Raw genomic sequence first — 20,660 nt, forward strand, 5'->3', positions numbered from 1 at the left:
AAGGATCTGTACACAATTCCTGGAAGATGAAAATGTCCCAATTCTTCCATGGCCTGCATACTCACTAGACATGTTACCCATTGAGCATGTTTGGGATGTTCTGGATCCACATGTACGACAGTGTGTTCCAGTTCCCGCCAATATCCAGCAACTTCGCACAGCCATTGAAGAGTGGGACAACATTCCACTGGCCACAGTCAACAGCCTGATCAACTCTTGGCGAATGAGATGTGTCGCGCTGCATGAGGCAAATGGTGGTCTGCCCAGATGCTGACTGGTTTTCTGATCCATTTTAAAGGTATCTGTGACAAATAGATACATATCTGTATTCCCAGTCATGTGAAATCCATAGATTAGGGGCTAATTAATTTGTTTCAATTGACTGATTTCTTCATATGAACTGCAACTCAGTACAATATTTACATTTTTTGCATGTTGCCTTTATATTTTTGTTCAGTGTAAAATAAAGGTATTATTATTATCAACTCTTCCAGGAAGGCTGCATTGTGAATGACCTTGATGAAAGGCAACAGTGAAGACGCTGCTTTAGTTACATGTACTGAAATATCTTTGAAATGGTACAGTATCTTCTCTGATCATGGATTTTATCTTAAATGTCTTGTTAATTTCTGTAATGACACTTGAGGTGAAGCTAGACATATCTGCTTATCACCACTAGGGCTACGGTGATCATGGAATTTTGTCAGCCGGTGATTGTCAAGGAAATATCTGCCGGTCTAATAGTAATTGACCTTTAATTATCATAAACACATTTAGCATCTCCTGGCTTCCACGCATAGCCTACAAGCCACTGATGCAGACCTTTGGGACATCTACATTTTAAAAAGTCTAATAAATCCATGATTTATTTTAGACAGGTCTAAAGAAACATTATATGAAGAAAAAGTATATTTCAGAAGAACAGAACAGCCTCCTCTGCGTTGTCCTTATGTTAGGCCCTGATCTGGCTTTCGCCATATGGCTCAGGGGCAACACTAGTTCATTTAGCAGACAATGCTTAGAATTCCATGGCTTAATTTTATAGTATGAAGAATATAATTGAACATAGCTGAATAAAATAGAAGGATATTTTCTCCAAATGATTTTCTCCAAGCGACTCAAATGATGATTTGAAAAAAGTCACATGAAAGGCATGAGCTCTGCTTTGTTTTTTGTGCAGGCTGTACACACTTCATCAGTCTCTCATTCACAGTTTGACAAGCACTTGATAATGCCTAGAATTTCCTGGCAGCATCCCTTTTGTGTGGCCATAATTCCCCTAAAAAAATCAATGCCTTTTGCGGACAGTGGCCATTGTGCCCTTGGGCTGAATATAATAATTATAATTCCCTTCTCCCCACTGCATGCAGAAGCACCTCCCACTCACATGTCTCTCTGTCACGTGATCAGGTCTTTCTCACTGGCCACAAGTGAAGACCGACACATCGGGGACGCAACTACGAGTGTCCTTATCCAATTCCGAGGCACATATTGAAGCAATTGGAAGAACTGTCCACATTTATTTTTCGTCAGCCAACAAGATAAGTAGGCCTAACGAACAGTAAAAGCACTAGCCTATGTCAATCTACTATACCCCATAGTACAAAAGTTAACCAATTCTATTCTGTGCGAGAAATAAACATTCCAAACATAGTCCGGAACAGTTGTGGGATGCGATAGATCCCAAATTAATACAACCACCAGCATCAAAAAACCTGTTTTAAGCAATGAGCATGACACAACAGATCAGAACGTTTAGCTTAAAATGTTGATAAACTATTAGGATATTTCTTCACATTATAATCACAGCAATGCGCACTCGGCAGTAGGCTATATACACAAATGTTCCATTAGCAGGAAAACACCATTCTCAAAATTGAACACAAATTTCATTATGCATGTTATTATTTTTTTTATAAAAGTGCCTTTTTATGGTTAAAATGATCTTCCCCAAACTTGAAACTCACGTGCTGCGTGTGTATGCCAGTTAGGCACTACACCCGCTGTGAAGCGGATTAATGTGCTTCATTTTAAGTAGTTATTTGGCCACTTTAGTTGTGATACAAACCTTATCCAAACATATAGGCCTATGGGCTAGGCTACATGAGGTGTGCAACTATGATTAGAAAAATTTGCAAAAAACAGTATGCGCTGTTTGCCTTAATTAAGGATCGTCCCCTTTTTTTCCATTTTCGCCTAAAATGACATACCCAAATCTAACTGCCTGTAGCTCAGGACCTTAAGCAAAGATATGCATATTCTTGATACCATTTTAAAGGAAACACTTTGAACTTTGTGGAAATGTGACATTAATGTAGGAGAATTTAACACATTAGATCTGTTAAAAGATAATACAAACAAAAAAGCATGCGTTTGATTATTATTATTTTAAATGATTTTTCATCTTTGAAATGCAAGAGAAAGGCCATACTTTCAGATTGGAGTCTATGTGTAATTTAGATGTTGGCCACCAGATGGCAGCAGTGTGTGTGCAAAGTTTCATACTGATCCAGTGAAGAACTACATTACTGCACAATATTTTGTATCAAGTCTGTCAGGAGTTTTCCCAAATGTGCCAAATTGGTTAATTAATACAATTTCAAGTACATAACTATAGAGAACATACACAAATGCTAGGGTAATAAAACATTTAAGTTTACACACCCCCAGGAATGTCATACATGATGGATCATTAGCGTATACACTAACTTTCACACATCTAGATGGCCGGGCGAGGTGGGTGTGGAGCCAGAGACAGCAGTGGGGTCAAACTGTAGACCCCAGTTCCTACATTTGAACATAAACATTTATTTTATCAAACAAAACTATGCTACATTTTATCTCTGGGACCCTCAGGATGACAAATCAGAGCAAGATTGCTGAATGTAAGTACGTCATTTACCTTCAGAGGTGAATGTATCAAACCAGTTGCCGTGATAAAAGTTTTTTGTTCTTGTGCACTCTCCTCAAACAGTAGCAAGGTATTTTTTCACTGTAATAGCTACTGTTAATTGGACACTGCAGTTAGATTAACAATAATTTAAGCTTTCTGCCCCTATAAGGCATGTCTATGTCCCGGAAGTTGGCTATTGTATACAACGTCATTCTAGTCACATTAGCGCACGTTAGCAACAACCGTCCCGGTTTAGGGACACCCATCCCATAGAGGTTTAGGCTGGGCATCATTCACAAGTGATAGGCTAATATTTCAATCATCACACTATTCTTGATTTATTCTTGTCTTCACATATACTAAATAAAATATGTGTGAAATTTGTTTGATTTAGAATGGACCATTATCATGCACCTGTCTCGAAACGGGCAGCGGATGGAGGACGCTTTTCCCGTGGTTCATTTTCATGCCAGCAAGGTATGCTATACTCCTGTTTTAAAGAGAAGCAATGTGCCTAGCCTATAGAAAGCTCATCTGATCCTCCTCTTTTTAATAGAGGCTGTCACTCTATTTTCTCACACAATTGCATAGAAATGTTGCTCAACATGAGCTCATGGGCTCTCATGAAGTGTTTGATTAGATTTTTCGATGACATTTGCATTGATGTCAGAGTGATTAGAAGAACAATAGAGTGCTGAGTACCAGGCAGTTAGCAAGTTTCGTAGGCTACTAATGACCAGCAGCAGCATCAGAGCTTGGAGAAGCCTAGTTACCGTGACTAAACGGTCACGTGGAATTTAACTACCATCATGACTCGCGACCGTCGGTGTGGCAGTAATACGGTCACCGTAACAGCCCTAATCACCACATGCATTCGCCATTTAATGTTTTGATTGGTAATATATATATATATATATATCTAATAACTGCTATTAGAAATGTAAATTTTATTTGAGTTCAACATAGGCAGTCATATCATAAATTTTGCAGTATAAATACTAGTACATTTACTTCATGTTCACAATATGTGTTACATTGTTCGTCTGTGAAAGATTGCAAGACCAACGTTTTCTTCAGTTGGATAGGTTCAGAGCCATACTTTTAGAAAGGGTCATTTCCCCTTGAAAAATGGAGGCTCATGTAGTCGTAGAAGTATGCATCTGTGTATATATATTTCTCTGGATATGTTGAATGATTTTGTTATGTATTAACTGATCATGATATCGGCTGTTTCCCAGTAAGCACATCCAATCAGGCTGAATTACAATACTTTCATTCTACATCTTATTATGGCTCATTGTTATTCAATATTGAAACTGCTTTTTATAGAAAACTCAGACATTGGATAACTGCGTTAATGATAGTCGTAACATTTCATATTTCACTGCTGCAGTATCATAAGTATCATTACTGCTATGTATATCTGAATTATGTTCAGACAAAGGTGCAAAACACTTCACAAAGCCACTATTTTGTTTCATGGAACATTCAGTAACAACACGCACGCAAAAAAGCCAGTTTCACAAGTCATCACTGGTGATCACAAGGCCGTTGGCTATCTGGTTCTCAAGAATCATCCCCTCCTCGTCCTCCTGCACAAGCAACAGAGAGAAATAAAATGATCAACAAGAAGCATTTTAGGTCTTCATAATAATTGTTTTTCATACGACGTCTAGTAAATCATTTATTAACCTGTTAGATATTCATATATCTGCACCATAATTACTCAAATTATGAATAATCTACGATCAGGTAGATGACGATTAGATGTACTTTATCCTCCTTGTTGTTTGGATTAGCAGATGTCACTCACCTCGTCTTTGGGAATGTAGTCTTTTTCTGTGCTTCTGTACGACACCACGTGGATAAGAGTATAAACTCTGAAAAGAGAAACAACACAGTGTACTTTTAGTTTGATTTCATCAAGACTCATCATAAAATAACTGAAACGAATCACTTGCTTGCATTGAGAGTAAAAAAATGTGTTAAGCTGTAATAAGACGCACAGCATGAGATTGTAATCTTATTCTATTTGTCTTTCTGCCTTTTATTTTGACATTTCTGTCCTCTTATGCATGTTTGGAATGGTGGTGTTATGTAGATATATCATTTTGTGTTTGAGAAAGGAGAAATGTTTGCCCACCTGTGGTAAAGCATAGCCAGGAACTGCACCACGAGAAGCACAGCGAATGACAAGAGGAACATCAGACTGAGAGGCTCCACCTTCAGGTATTCTCCTGATGATGTGCCATTTGGCCAGACTTTCTGAATCTTGATACTAATCACATCATTTCCAATGGCTTGTAAAAAGAAAGTGGCCACAATCCACAAAACGTTGATGATGAAATACAGAAACACTGCCTGTAAAACAACAAAAACAAAATATGATCCTTCTATGAGCCATGTGTGTTTAACATAGTAACATAGTAAATAAATAGTATTAAAAAAAAGAAAAGCCCACCTTGTTTCGTAGTGACTTCAGTTCCCTTGTCACCTCCTCTTTATGAGCTTTATCATCAACAATAGGTGCGAGGTATCTCTCAAGCAGTTTCTTCCAAAAGTCGTGTTCATCCTGCCAAAATGCATAGGGAAACAGGGTATGTATATTTGCTAATTTTATTGGAACACATTGTTGCTCAACACTGTCTGTTCTTCAGATTATCACTCAAAGGGTCTGGTTTCAGAGTACTGAGTCAACTTATTGCTGAAGTCCATCCCAGGTCAAAGATGTAGAGAAAACAACGTCCGGAGCTGCACCGGTAAGACACCAGGCAATACAATAATACATTAAATACAATATGAACGGGTGTGTTTTCACTCAAACATTACCTCAGTGAGTTTCTCCACCTGTGGAGCAATTAGGGTTTTCTCTATGGCTCTTTTTACCCTCCTCTCAAGCCTCTCCATTCGGTTGGTTTTCAGGATCCTCCTGGCGGCCTCGTTAAGGGCGTACTGCAGCTCTTCTAGCTGGCTGTCGCTCAGCACGTCCTCTGGGCCCACCTTGTCCTTCAGCTCTCCGTTCACCGTGTCCGTCAGCATCATCACCAGCTCCTCACACACATCCTCCTGGTTCTTGTTTCTCAGGGTGTAGCGGATCTGCTCCTGAAGGTTCCTTTTCATGTTGGCGTAGGTCAATTTCTTCAGGAATTCTTCCTTGACAGGCTGAACCCAATCTATTGAAAGCAAATTGTGTAGAGGTGCTGTTGATTTATAATTCAACTTGTAGTTACATACTGACTTTTTGTATGTTGTAGGTTACAGCTATACTCTTTCATGTACTGAACCACCTACCACTTTGAGGTACAAATTCTCTTTCTTCCTCGGTGAAGCCACTATAAAGCGAACCGTCATAAAGCATATTATCATCGTCATCGTCATGGTTATCATCGTTGTCATCTTCAATGCTGGAATAGGCGCTCTCCTTTTTAGGAATGCTGTCAAACCTGCCAACACTGCTGTGAACAAGAGGATGAAACGTTACAACAGGTAACAACAGGCCCTCCATTTGATAGACGTTTGTTTTAGACAGTATATGAGCGAGGTCCTTTGGGCCTTTGTGAAATGTTTTGTACATGCCTTGTATCATATTCTAAGTCTTTCTTGGCTCTTTTGCGGTCTAAAAGCTCTGGACTTATTTCCTCATTGTTTTCTTCATTTGGGGCATTGTTTTTCACTTCCTTGGTGTTGGGCTTCTGTTCATGCACCACTTGCTGGGTGACTTGTGTGTTTGGATTGACTGCCTGCTGGAGTTGCTGGAGCATCAAGTTATCAGTCTCTTGGGTGACTTGTAATTTCATATCCCAACAGCAAAGTTTGCAGTTTCGATCACAGAGAACATTCTGGGTCTTCTTCTGTTCTTTTTCCTTGTTTGTCTCTCGAGTGCCCCATGTGACAATGTGCATGTTCACCAAGGAGTAGATTGTGAGCAAGAGATAGCCACTGGGGATACAGATGAAGTACATCAGACCATAGATGATCATGCTGAACTCCTGGGGGTGAAGGATGGCTGTCACCAGGTACATGGCAGCCATGGAAATCAGGAAGAGGCCAGTTGGGGTGATGAATGTGCCCTGCATAGCCATGTCACCTGGGGAACGCATGAAATTAAATGTGTATCGTAACAGTCTGACTCATTTAACACCAGCCGCCACCCTTTAAAGGATTATAGGTAACCTTTATCTTTGCATAAACAACTTGGTTCTGTGTGTTGAGTGAATGATCATGTGAAGAGTCATTGCCAAAGCTTACCGATGATGGCGAAGAATGACGCTAACATCAGAAAGGCGTACAACACGCTCATAATGGCTGCAATGGTGATCTGGGCATTTGGTTTTGCCAAAAAACAAATTAACAGGTAGAAAATAGGTGGGATGACTGATATGATGATGGACAGGGTTCCTTCAATTTTGAACACAAACTGAAAAGCACCTAAAGAGGAAGACAGAAAAAAGAGTGAATACTTCCTGGGATGGAGATCTGTATATCATAGCACATAAAAACAATACAATTTGACCTCATCTTCACCTCATGACTTTTCTGGTTTTATTGAATCAAAGCAAAAGCCATAACTGATGGGTAGGCATACTTTATACTGTTTGTCCCAGCTGGCTCTCTGCCTGACTTTGAGCTTTTGAACTTACTGACAATTCGAAATACTTAACTTGACAATAGAATGTTGTATATCACCCAATCGATAATATAATACTCTTAGCAAAAATATGAATTTTTCATTTACCATCTGTAGAAACTATGAGAATAGAAAGGTTCAGAACTTTTGTGAAACATCACAGAACAGTGGAAAAATATATGGCAGCTAGAAATCAAAACTGGATGGTGTTCAGAGATAGATGGGAGGGGTTGAGGGAAGCTGAAGGGTGGGACTAAAAACAAACAAAATAAAGCTAATGTAAAATATACTGTGTCCGTGAAATGTATATAGTATGAATAAGCTGGAAGTAGAAGCCTAAGTATTTTAGTCCATTAGTTTACTCCAATTAGGGAGGGGTGGTTGGGTTAGGGGAAAATAATAAAGGAAAATATACACTGTATATTTTAGGGAAAGGGGGATAACTAGTCAGTTATACAACTGAATGCATTCAACTGAAATGTGTCTTCTGCGTTTAACCCAACCCCTCTGAATCAGAGAGGTGCGGGGGCTGTCATAATCGACATCCACGTCTTCGGCGCCCGGGGAACAAATATACAGTATTTACAAAAAAAGATATATGGGGGATTGGAAATGATACAGACAATTACATTGACAGAAACAACAATCGATCTGCAATATTAAATCTGATATACACCTTAATAAAAAAGAAAATATATAACTACTTGACTTAAGGGAAAATGTGGCACTTCAGTTCTAGTTACTCTAGGTCATATAACGAGTATTGGTTAACAACATATAGACATAAAAGAGTGCATACAACGAACAAGAATGAACAGAACAGGTACCTGCTATCATCAGAGACACAGAGGCAGGGCCGAGAATGGAGGAGCTGACAGTAAATATCTGGTAGAAGATGTACAGTCTGGAGATGGAAGAGTTCCTCTTGACCGTCTCATTGCCACTGTGCAGGAGGTCCAGGGTGTTGGCCAGAGTAGACGGCCCCCAGCGCCGCCTCTGGTTGTAAAACTCTTTGAACTCCTGAGGGGAGTTGGTGTAGGCGTCGGACGCAGCGTTGTACTCCACTCTCCAGCCCTGCTGGAGGAGCAGGGTGCACAGCCAGCGGTCCTCACCTGGCCAGCGGGAAAAGGGAAGATTCAAGGAAGTGAATATACTTATCAGGTCCTAGGACAGCTGCACACTTAGTGATTATCTCTAGGGAACACTTAATGAGCCAGTAAATATGTAAACTCAGCAAAAAAACTAAACGTCCTCTCACTGTCAACTGCGTTTATTTTCAGCAAACTTAACATGTGTACATATTTCTATGAGCATAACAAGTTTCAACAACTGAGACATAAGCTGAACAAGTTCCACAGACATGTGACTAACAGAAATGGAATAATGTGTCCTTGAACAAAGGGGGGGGTCAAAATCATAAGTAACAGTCAGTATCTGGTGTGGCCACCAGCTGCATTAAGGACTGCAGTGCATCTCTTCCTCATGGACTGCACCAGATTTGCCAGTTCTTGCTGTGAGATGTTACCCCACTCTTCCACCAAGGCACCTGCAAGTTCCCGGACATTTCTGGGGGGAATGACCCTAGCCCACACCCTTCGATCCAACAAGTCACAGATGTGCTCAATGGGATTGAGATCAGGGCTCTTTGCTGGCCATGGCAGAACACTGACATGGCCAGGAAATCACGCACAGAACGAGCAGTATGGCTGGTGGCATTGCCATGCTGGAGGGTCATGTCAGGATGAGCCTGCAGGAAGGGTACCACATGAGGGAGGAGGATATAGTCCCTGTAACGCAGAGCATTGAGATTGCCTGCAATGACAACAAGCTCAGTTCGATGATGCTGTGACACACCGCCCCAAACCATGACGGACCCTCCACCTCCAAATCGATCCCGCTCCAGAGTACTGGCCTCGGTGTAATGCTCGATCCCGCTCCAGAGTACTGGCCTCGGTGTAATGCCAGTCCTGTCTGGTCCAACGACGGTGGGTTCGTGCCCATAGGTGACATTGTTGCCGGTGATGTCTGGTGAGGACCTGCCTTACAACAGGCCTACAAACCCTCAGTCCAGCCTCTCTCAGCCTATTGCGGACAGTCTGAGCACTGATGGAGGGATTGTGCGTTCCTGGTGTAACTCGGACAGTTGTTGTTGCCATCCTGTACCTGTCCCGCAGGTGTGATGTTCGGATGTACCGATCCTGTGCACGTGTTGTTAAACGTGGTCTGCCACTGCGAGGACGATCAGCTGTCCATCCTGTCTCCCTGTAGAGCTGTCTTAGGGGTCTCACAGTACGGACATTGCAGTTTATTGCCCTGGCCACATCTACAGTCCTCATGCCTCCTTGCAGCATGTCTAAGGCACGTTCACACAGATGAACAGGGACCCTAGGCTTCTTTCTTTTGGTGTTTTTCAGTCAGTAGAAAGGCCTCTTTAGTGTCCTAAGTTTTCATAACTGTGACCTTAATTGCCTACCGTCTGTAAGCTGTTAGTGTCTTAACGACCGTTCCACAGGTGCATGTTCATTAATTGTTTATGGGTTCATTGAACAAGCATGGGAAACAGTGTTTAAACCCTTTACAATGAAGATCTGTGAAGTTATTTGGATTTTTACAAATTATCTTTGAAAGACAGGGTCCTGAAAAAGGGACGTTTCTTTTTTTCCTGAGTTTATGTCACCCTTGGTCGATTGAAGCCAACATAAATAGCTGAAGAAACTGTGATAAAGCATTCTATGAACCTCCTGTTGTACAGTCTGATACTCCAGTAACCTTTACTGACAACCAAGTGCTGTTGATGGGAGAATAAGGAAGTAGTCACCTTGATCATATTGAACATACTCAGAGGCTCTAGTTGCAGTGGTGGTGTATCTCTTGAGCACGTTGTCATCCATCAGAGCTGATCCCCTGAACAAGCTGAAGCATCCAGGACTGCAGAGGACTGAACCAAACACGTGCTCAGCTGTTTTCTGGAGCCAGTGACCAACAGCATACTCAAATTTCTGATACCACACCATTGGACCTACAATAGAAATCAATGCATGTCAGTTCAGTTATACTGTAGCGGTAGCGAGACATGTTGATATATTATCTCTCAGTGGTTATGGTGGGAATTGGATTAGGGGCTCCGTGTCGTGGAAGTACCGCAGAGGATCCGCGATAAAATGTCAACTTAATTTCCGATTGAGTCGACATATGCAGCGTTTACCGTGGATGCAGTCTCCGCGAACGCAGGAACATTGCCTTTACATTTCAAGCGAGCTATAACGCGGATCTTTCGCAACGCTTCTGCGATACGGATAGATGCACTTGAAATATACAGTATGCTGGACATTGCCATGTCTGAGTGGATCCCCTAACTCTTTGGTAAAGGGTGTATCAACATCAGCTCTACTCACCCATTCCTGTAGGGTGGATTCTTCCGCATGCAGCACCCACATTGCTGTACTTCCGAAGTCGGTCCACCAGTAATATCAGAGCTGCGGGGTGGAAGTCTGTGTCTCCATCCAGGGCCATGATGTAGGTATTGTCATCAGAGATGTGTTTTCTCTTACTGTCATTGTCATGCTGTGGCAACAGGAAACTCTCCCCATCCAGTGATATGAGACTGGCACGGCAAGGATTATTCTGTCTCTGTAGAAGACAGATACAAAAATCATACACATTCATTTAGGGAAACTATGGCTCGCTACTGATTTTTCATATTTACAGATCAGCTGTATTGCGGGGATAAAGGCAATAACATGGAAATTAGCATTAAATATATTACATACCGTAATCTTTTGAGGATTCTTGACAATGTATCCTTTCCATCCAAGCAGATAGTAGAGGTACATGATCTGAAAGACATGTCAGATGCAAACCTATAACCATTTCATTTTCCTCAAGTGTGTCCATACTAAAAACCAAAAAAAGCAATTACAATATATTCATGTTCTTCGAGAAAAGTCATTAAAGTATGTTTAAAGAATGTAGGTTAACAGTGGTGAAATCATGGAATACAGTCATTTTGAAAATCATCCTACCCACCTGTGACCATCTCTTCTTGTTTCTGATCAGCTGTTTGTCTTTCAAATGGAAATACAGCATGTTTCCTTCTGGCATCACAAACATTAATCGCCCACCATAAGGAGTCTCAATAATTGACACATCATCGGGCTCCTTATTGGTGAATACCCTGAAATACACAAATATTCAAGATTCATTATGAAACAGTTGGCAGTCTTTTGGATTTATTTATAGTGAATGCATCTTAAAGTAGAGCTTGCTTGTGCTCATTAACTGACATTTGGTCTGGGTTTATAGGGAGTAAAGTGCAAAGAAAAACAAAATGTCCACTTACCTGTAAACCTCTATGACCACATGAATGAGATCGGTCACATATTCGTTGATAAACTTTTTGCCCGTCTCCTTGTCTATCATGAATGCGTCATCTACAAATATGTGGCATTCAAAGTCAAAAACATCTTTATGTTCCTCTTTTGGGTCACCTCTGTACCGGTCCAACCTGAAACCATCAAGACACATGTTAAGAGAACATCCTATTTTTATGCAAAACCTTATAATAATCACCTCCTTATCATTCATTGTATTTTGTCAAAGTCTGTTGGTCCTGTACACGCTAAGATTGTACAACTGATGTGGAATGCATTTCACACAATGGTTGTGATATAACTGATATTTTTGTAATACAATGGAGAGTTTGTCTGTACAAACATGTCTCCACAACGCTTGTGTAATTCTTTTTGTGCAGAAAAACTCTATCACAACAAGTGACAAATGTGTTGAAGGCTACATGAGTTATACAACTTGAGTGCGGTGTGTACGGGGTCATTGTCTTGTGTTGTATACAAGAGATCTCTGCTGCACACACTCACTCACTCACACACACACTCACATTGTGAATTTATATTAAATAACTTTTCAGGGCAAGAAATATTTAAATATCAAACATAGCCAGCGAAATTGATAAGCACAAAACCTGAACATGGATGTGAGGATCTTTAACATCTCGTCGTAGGTCTCATGCCACATTGTTGCACAGAGGTAAATGACACAGTTCTCCACGTCGTCAACAACACTACTGTAGAATGAAAAACATGGGGGAAAGTAGGAGAACATGTTTGGATGGAGGAGGGGAGAGAGAACCATTTCTAATCATGTTTGAATGCAGAGTGATCAGAGTTAATGTCAGTAAGTGTATTTCAGCACACTACCACTAAGACTCTTTCTTATATAGTGCACTGTCGCCAAAACTCAACAATTACTGAACAAATGTCTATTTGCACTGTTGCAATGTGAAGTCTTAAACCACATGGACTTTTAATCAATTAAATAGAAAAATCTTGCCTCTCCTGGTTCCTCGTTTGCACAACCTTCATCTTGGTGTTCAGAAGCAGAGACAGGTCGATGAAGGCAGATTCATAGAGGCGTCGTACAAACAGCTCAGTTGTGCGTTCGATCCTCTGGACCTTGAAATTCCACACGTAGTAGGTGCATGTGATGAGCCCGAGCCACATGCAAATGCCCTCCAGCGCAAGTAGGGAGAAAGGCCAGGTCCAGTAATGGCTACTCAAAGAAGTCCTGCAGATGCTCTTTGTAAGCTCCAGCATCACGACTGTGCTGGTGTTCTTGGTGCTCAGGTCAACTAGACTCGAGCAAAAGTCTATGATAGAAGTTGTGTCGGCCTCAGCTAGGTATTGAGATTGCGTTAGGAAAAGGATCATGCCGAGAATGAGAACTGCAGGCCCGGTAAAACAGACAGGGAAGGCGAAGCTCATTCGCACAGAGTGGATCTTACAAGCCACCACTCCAAACCAATGGCATGCAGCAGAGAAAAAGGCTTGAAGGAAAAGTACAGTAAGACCAATATCAAGGGTCTCTTTATGCCTCGCAATTGTACTTTCATCTTCATCGGCCTTAGGGGTGAAATCAAAATCTGACCATACAATGTTTTCCTGTATCAATACGTGGTAGATGAGGTACACAGCAGCAATGACTACAATCCTTAGGAGACTCGATATCACAAATACAAAGTCTCTGAAGGTGTCCAACTCAGCCAGCATTTCATGCATGTTGTTGCTCGCCTGCACTGGGTTTTCCCACCAGTTCAGAGAAACCAAAAAAGATGCAAAAACTGCAATGCCAATATACCAATAACAGTCGTTCTCCTGGCCTGATACATAAGAGGTTACCCGGACGTAATAATCTGCCCCAAGGAGAAAGTAGCCGGTCAGGACAAGCATAAGAGAACAAATGGGGAAGATGATCTTCCAGTTCTCTCTCTGCAGACGAAATACAATCTGTAGGACTGAGGAAAGCATGCAGACTCCCCCGGAGATAAAGAGGTTGGTCAGCACGTCAAACTGGGGCATCACCACCAGCACCAGGATGGAGGTCCCAAGAGACACCAAGCATTCAATCCCACACACCTGAAAAATACACATTTAAGTTTGTATTGACAGCATGCAGAGTTGGGGAAGCTACTCTGAAAATATAGTTTACCAGGCTACCAATGAAGCTTCTCTTCACACTGGAAGAAGAGAAGCTACACTAAAGCTACCCTTAAAAAAGTAAAGTTGCTTTGAAAAAGGAGCAAACTACATCCAAACTACTTCAAGGAAAATTATCATATGTAAATCTGAAATGTCATAGACTACAAATTGCAAGGTCAGATTACTTTGCGGTCATATGTTAACAGAATGTTTAATTTAGCCTATTTAACACAAACACAATGTTTCAAGTGAGAATTAGGCAGGTATGATGCCGAAAAAGAAAGGAAATTCTTGCCTACTTCTCCCCTATTTTATTTTATTTTTGCAGAAAAAAAGTAGTGTGTAGTTCCAGTAGTTAGCTACACCGCTACATGGTGAGAATATAACTAACTACTGAAAATACTACATAGATTAGAAATGAATTCCCCAACACTGACAGCAAGAAATTTGAGCAGCAATTAAGACATCCAAAGATCACCAAGAAGTCAAATTGTATAATATTACTTACAATTCCCATAGTTCTCATGTTTGGTGGGACGAAGTTCTTGAAAGCGCATTTCCACAGTGACTTGAGGAACACAAGCAGGTTGGGCATCACCAAACAGCCCACCAGCATGAGCATGTAATATTGTCTTTCCTTGGAAGTCCTAGTCGATGTGGGGCTTGAGAGTGTGGAGAGAACCAGTAGAGAGCCCTGGCGAGTTAGATGTAAACACAACTGACATCAGACTCCTAATATTATAAAACCTAAGATTCATTCATTTAAACACTGATCTACATAATGAGTGTGAACAATTCCTTCATAGTGTTAGCAGTGTATGTGTTAGAGAGAAAAAAAACAGATGGGAGAGTACTAAGTGTCTAGGGTGTCAACCTGGTCTCAGAGCATTTCGTATTATTCTGTACAAAAATCTGAGGCCCCATTTAGTATGATATTTTATGTTTTGTATGGTGTGAATTACTTTGTGGATGTCCATCACCCATTTGGTATGATATGTTCCGAATTACAATTCGCAGATTTGAGATTTGTCTCATAAAGAACCCATACCCCTTCCCTTGTATACTATTCATCAATGCTGAGTTGTGGGAATGTATCTGATATGGTATGGATTCGATATATCTATATATTATTATGAGATGACATCACAGGAGGTATTATGCTTGATCCAGTAGTTTCCAGGTTCATGGTGCTGGGGTCAATGCTAGATGTGATACAGTTTATGTGAAATTGACCTCAAGGGCCTCCCGAGTGGCACAGTGGTCTAAGGCACTGCATCGCAGTTGCTAGCTGTGCCACTAGAGATCCTGGTTTGAGTCCAGGCTCTGTCGCAGCCGGCCGTAACCGGGAGACACATGGGGCGGTGCACAATTTGCCCAGCATCGTACGGGTTAGGGGAGGGTTTGGCTGGCAGGGATGTCCTTGTCCCATCGCGCTCTAGTGACTCCTGTGGCGGGCCGGGCGCATGCACGCTGACACGGTCGCCAGGTTTATGGCGTTTCCTCTGACACATTGGTGTGGCTGGCTTCTGGGTTAAGCAGGCATTGTGTCAAGAAGCAGTGCGGCTTGGTTGGGTTGTGCTTCGGAGGACGCGTGGCTCTTGACCTTCGCCTTTCCCGAGTCTGTACAGGAGTTGCAGCGATAAGACAAGACTGTAACTACCTGTAACGGCGTTGGTAGTCGCGTTTGCAGGAATGAGGCGCAGGAAGCAACGAGCACAGGGAGTGGTGTTTTTAATAACACTTTGAAGGAAAAAACAAAGTTCCCAAACACAGGGGAATAAATACAATGTGTGACAATGCCAAGCCGACACGAACAAGACAGTCGATATACAACAATTAATCCCGCACAACAAGGAGCGGGCCAGCTAAACTAAATAGCCCCTCTAATGGCTAATTGACCACAGGTGTCTAAAATAAAAAAAGGGAAAAGCAAAAGGGAATCGGTGGCAGCTAATAGGCCGGTGACGACGACCGCCGAGCGCCACCCGAGCAGGAGGGGGCGCCACCGTCGGTGGGAATCGTGACACTACCAATTTGATACCACGAAATTGGGGAGAAAAAAAAGGGTAAAAGTAAAGAAAAGAAAATAAATTGATGTCAAAAGTTTATATTTCTTTTGCATTTTATCTTATCCTAACCTGCTGCGTAAGTTCTCCTCACCTGTTATAAAAAGTCAATTCTGACATAAGATGTATCCTGTCTACACTAAACTGGGTGCTGGTCCCTCATTTTGGCTCACCTTGCTGATGACAGCACTGGAGAGGACCATTATCCCCACGAACGCTGCCACCAGGTGCTGGAACAACTCAAAGCATCTTCTCTTTTCCTCTTTCTCAGCACCAATGGGATTCAACTGGAATGGATCCCAGGTGTCTCTGTGACAGTATCAAACACAATTTCAAACAGTTTGTTAAAACTGTTCATTACTGTTTCATAAACCGTCCTTAAAATAATAACTTCCAGTCTTTATAAACCCTTTATAAAGTGTAGCTGTATAGAGTGTTACTGTAATGTCTGACTTGAAGATATGTTATATCCAGTGATGGGAATGTACATATGTAGAATCTGAATTTTCTCACAGCAAGAAAATAATCCTGCAGCAACAGGAAATGTGAATTATTGTGTGGAATATAATTAACATTATACATTTTTTTAAAGGGTTGATACATTTCGTTTTTACAAACTTTAGAAGCCTTTGCATTTCCTGCTGTGCATGACATTTTCTGCACAACAGGGTAATCTAATTAAGATCCTACGCCTGTAAATTATTTTAGTAGTTCATCATTGGGTCAAAGGAAGTAAGTCACAAGTGACATCATATAACATCCATTATAAACTGGATGGTTTGAGCCCTGAATGCTGATTGGCTGACAGCCGTGGCATATCAGACCGTATACTACGGGTATGATAAAAACATTTATTTTTACTGCTCTTTTACTGCTCTGATGTTGGTAACCTGTTTATAAAAGCAATAAGGAGCCTCTGTGTTTATGGGTGTCAGGCAAAGGTGACACTAAATGAGCCACTATTGAATCAGTAGAATTGGAAATGAAACTGCTAATTGGGTGCAGTAGGTTCTGACAATGTCATACCCTGACTGATGCCCAGTCGGTCTGTATTCAGACAGCCAGTCTTACCTTATCTAATGAACTTTGGCTTTGACATAACTATGGCGCCAGTATAAGCACCCAAACGCACCCAACCCAATTGTGACCAGCCCTACATGGTGAATCGCCCTAATTAAGATATGACCATTATCCATTATATCAGCCTTATGTAAACAACCTCATGTCCACCACGTTTACTGAATAAAACTGAATTCAACGAGGGGACAAAATGTTGACGTGTTATCTCAAATAATTGATCTGAATAGACTGTTGATGATGTTCTAGATCAGTGGTTCCACAGGGGGTAGTTGGAAGACCCATAACACTGTAACACCTTGAATTTCTCCAAATACAAACAAGCTAGAGTGATGAAACACAGTACATGCACATTTGGGTTGTCTCCTTGCTTGTAAAGTCACAGCCAAATATTTCACTATTTGCATGTTTAATTGATACATTTTAGTTTTTTAGGGGTGAAAGTATTTTTACTTACTAGCATAAGTCAAAAGTTTTAGAACACCTACTCATTCAAGGGTTTTTCTTTATTTGTACTATTTTCTACATTGTAGAATAATAGTTAACACATCAAAACTATGTAGTATGTAGTAACCAAAAAAGTGTTAAAAAAATCTAAATATATTTTATATTTGAGATTCTTCAAATAGTCACCCTTTGCCTTAATGACAGCTTTGCACACTCTATTTTTATTTTTTTTTACACTTTTTTGGTTACTACATTAATCAATATGTGTTATTTCATAGTTTTGATGTATTCACTGTTATTCTACAATGTAGTAAATAGTAAAAATAAAGAAAATCACTTGAGTGAGTAGATGTTCTAAAACGTTTGATTGATAGTGTAGAGTATGTTGGCTAAACTTTGACATGAATGATGTTGTCACTAATATTGTCTGTTACTAAGCACATGAGGTTTTGTCATGGTAGCTGGGTTGGGGGAAATTGTAAAGTAGTGTTAAAATTACCCTGAGCCAAGCAGCCAAATTATGAAAACAAGTGATTTTAACTTTAAGATTGTATGAATTATACATGTCACGTCCTGACCCTAGTAAGATGTCATTTTCTATAGTAGAGTAGGTCAGGGCATGACAGGGGTTGTTTTGTGTTTTTCTATGTTTTCTATTTCTATGTTTAAGTTCTAGTTTTTCTATTTCTATGTTGGGGTTGTTTGGGTTGATCTCCAATTGGAGGCAGCTGGTCCTCGTTACCTCTGATTGGAGATCATATTTAAGTAGGGTTTTTTTCTTCCTGTTTTTGTGGTCTGCTCCTTTGGACGGTCGTGACAGTACATGAAATTTACAAATACTAACTTTAAATAGCATTGAGGTCCTGTAGAGTGCCAAAGAATTTGTAAACAGATATCATTTGGGCACCATCAGACTATTCAGATGTATTGAGAAGAACCAAATGGCCATGTACAAACATGGGTGTTACTGTAATTATTTTTTAAGTACATAGAAATACTAATATTTCTAGCAAAATTATTACATATGATGATTCATGAACATTCATGTTTTTGAAGTTAAGTACATTTATTTGGTTTATTTTTTGGGTGTCACATTTGATCCCAACTACTGTTAGAATTGCCCGTGCCACGGGGAAAATTTTACGTCCAGTCTTTTCGGATTAAAATCGATATTGTGATCCGACCATCTTAAGTACATACCTATAAATGGTATGAATGATTAGGAGACATATGTACCTTTCTTATATCAAAACATGACTGACCTAGTTCAAGTGGTCTCTGAGCAATAGAGTAAAATAGAAACATGTCCTCCAGTCTCCCCTACTTCAGGCAGAGCAAAATGTAATTGTGGGTAGAGTTACCCAGAAAGGATTGCGAACCCCTGGTCTTTTAGACGGATAGTATTAGACAAAAATCCACAGATTCAGTCATTTAAAAAAGATATATCAAATTTTATTGGTCAAATACACATATTTAGTATATGTTATTGCGTGTGTAGCGACATGCTTGTGTTCCTAGCTCCAACAGTGCAGTAGTATCTAACAATTATATATTTAAAACTTTTCATCTATTGATCAGTTTACATACCTATAATTGCATGCTATTATTGATCCTAAAGCATGAAATCATTGCAATGCATCTATCATGCTCATTCTAATGTCTCAAAACACTTATTCTAAGCATATGTGTGTAGTCATTTAACAAATATTACATTGTAAGATGTTAGTGGTGTTTAAATTCCTATTAAACGGCTTCCTTTCAATATAACAATGTCAGTATTGATCTAATATCTATTGTTGTAACACTATATCCTCCGTAGAGTAATAGATGAATTATAACAGCTTCTAGTGACATCTCACACACTGCCGAGGATAATTCCAGCATTATCAGAACAAAGCAGCGGAGTTCAACTTTTCTTCCTTATATATCTTCAAAACTAAATTCTCATTAGCTTCCCAATAATGGTAAATGAGATCTAGTACATAGTATCGTTGTATCATGATATAGTTGTATTACTTCTATTTAGTGTGATTTCAGTATAGGTAGAATATTTGTCCATGTTTACAGTGCTAATTATTTTCAAGATCAGGCCCTGTGAATCCTAACAGTTTTGATTGAAATTATTCTCTCATGAACTGAATTAAATTATTTTTGATTAATAAAACTAACCTGTGCCTTCCTTCCCTTTTCCTCCCTCTGAATTTGAGCTCCTCCATGTTTCACTGTTCTCAGTGGTAGACCTTAGTGCTAGTCCATTTGCTGAAGTACTAAGGTATTGGCATGCGTCAGTTCACTTTAATCAGCTACCACTATTTGCTATGCCTCGGGCCCTCCCTCTTTTATTGTCCGTTCACCCATAAAGAGGTACAAGGATCATCCGCAATACGTAACACTTTAACATCCTTATTGTCTCTCACGGAAATGAATGAAACTAGAAAGTTAACATTTTGAGGTATCTTTTTGCTTACCTTTATGACAGTTTACATCATTTACATACTGTACGTACAAACTTAACCACCTTAAACATTTACATGTCTCCAGTGGGGCAATTTCGTCACCAAGATGAGTTACATAGCAACAATGCTTTCAGAATATACTTGATATTCTGGTTCTATCATTACAAAACATAAATTAGCAGGTAATCAATGCAAGGTCATAGTATGATAAAGGACCTCATAGATGAATACCCACCACACCCAAACTTAAACACCTTGAGATGTGATTTTGCTTTGAGGACCACTTTGAAAATCCTTTTAGATTACAAATGATGAATTTGTTCAAAGACTCCCTCAGTATACAAAGACCCTCCATTTGTACTACAGTATGTCTACAAAAATAAGACACACAAATCTCCACTGGTTGAGGAGCTTAGTAACTCCAATGACTTAAGACAGAATTCAGAGTTTATTTCCTTGTTCATGTGTCGATTGTTCCATTTTTATCCACCAAGAATGTAGGTAGGACTTTGGTTTCATAAGGAAGTGAATATCTTTTTTATTTCACAAAAACAATTGAAGTTATTTTAGAAATGTATAGCCTTGTTTATACCTGGCGCTAAC

At 40.2% G+C, this 20,660-nt stretch overlaps 1 protein-coding gene across 2 annotated transcripts; it reads right to left on the reverse strand.

Annotated features, from left to right (window-relative positions):
• Positions 1-3,820: 3,820 nt before the first annotated feature.
• LOC115201626 (chitin synthase chs-2) lies at positions 3,821-19,882 on the reverse strand. 2 transcript variants are annotated; one of them, XM_029765411.1, is made up of 19 exons: positions 19,771-19,882; positions 16,251-16,386; positions 14,520-14,705; positions 12,867-13,948; positions 12,499-12,600; positions 11,860-12,024; positions 11,547-11,694; positions 11,291-11,356; positions 10,916-11,150; positions 10,339-10,539; positions 8,348-8,632; positions 7,142-7,321; positions 6,470-6,980; positions 6,185-6,348; positions 5,723-6,066; positions 5,355-5,465; positions 5,037-5,254; positions 4,707-4,773; positions 3,821-4,485 (listed from the first exon to the last, which is right to left on the reverse strand). In XM_029765411.1, the coding sequence occupies exons 1-19, from the start codon at positions 19,815-19,817 to the stop codon at positions 4,414-4,416; spliced, it is 4,320 nt and encodes a 1,439-aa protein (XP_029621271.1). In that variant the 5' UTR covers positions 19,818-19,882; the 3' UTR covers positions 3,821-4,413. The 2 variants fall into 2 exon arrangements, with proteins under 2 accessions (XP_029621271.1, XP_029621272.1); XM_029765412.1 differs by having other exon boundaries at positions 6,185-6,345; positions 19,771-19,881.
• Positions 19,883-20,660: the final 778 nt, after the last annotated feature.

Source organism: Salmo trutta, chromosome 10 (genome assembly GCF_901001165.1).
Source record: "Salmo trutta chromosome 10, fSalTru1.1, whole genome shotgun sequence".
NCBI classification, from domain to species: Eukaryota; Metazoa; Chordata; class Actinopteri; order Salmoniformes; family Salmonidae; genus Salmo; species Salmo trutta.

What these genes read in the sequence shown, in the direction of transcription:
- LOC115201626 (XM_029765411.1), bottom strand. Translation starts at nt 19,817, where the DNA reads ATGGAGGAGCTCAAATTCAGAGGGAGGAAAAGGGAAGGAAGGCACAG. An exon ending in CCAGTGCTGTCATCAGCAAG is followed by an intron (nt 14,706 to 16,250) that starts GTGAGCCAAAAT and finishes CTAACTCGCCAG; the next exon opens with GGCTCTCTACTGGTTCTCTC. An exon ending in AGGTGGAGAAACTCACTGAG is followed by an intron (nt 5,466 to 5,722) that starts GTAATGTTTGAG and finishes GCATTTTGGCAG; the next exon opens with GATGAACACGACTTTTGGAA.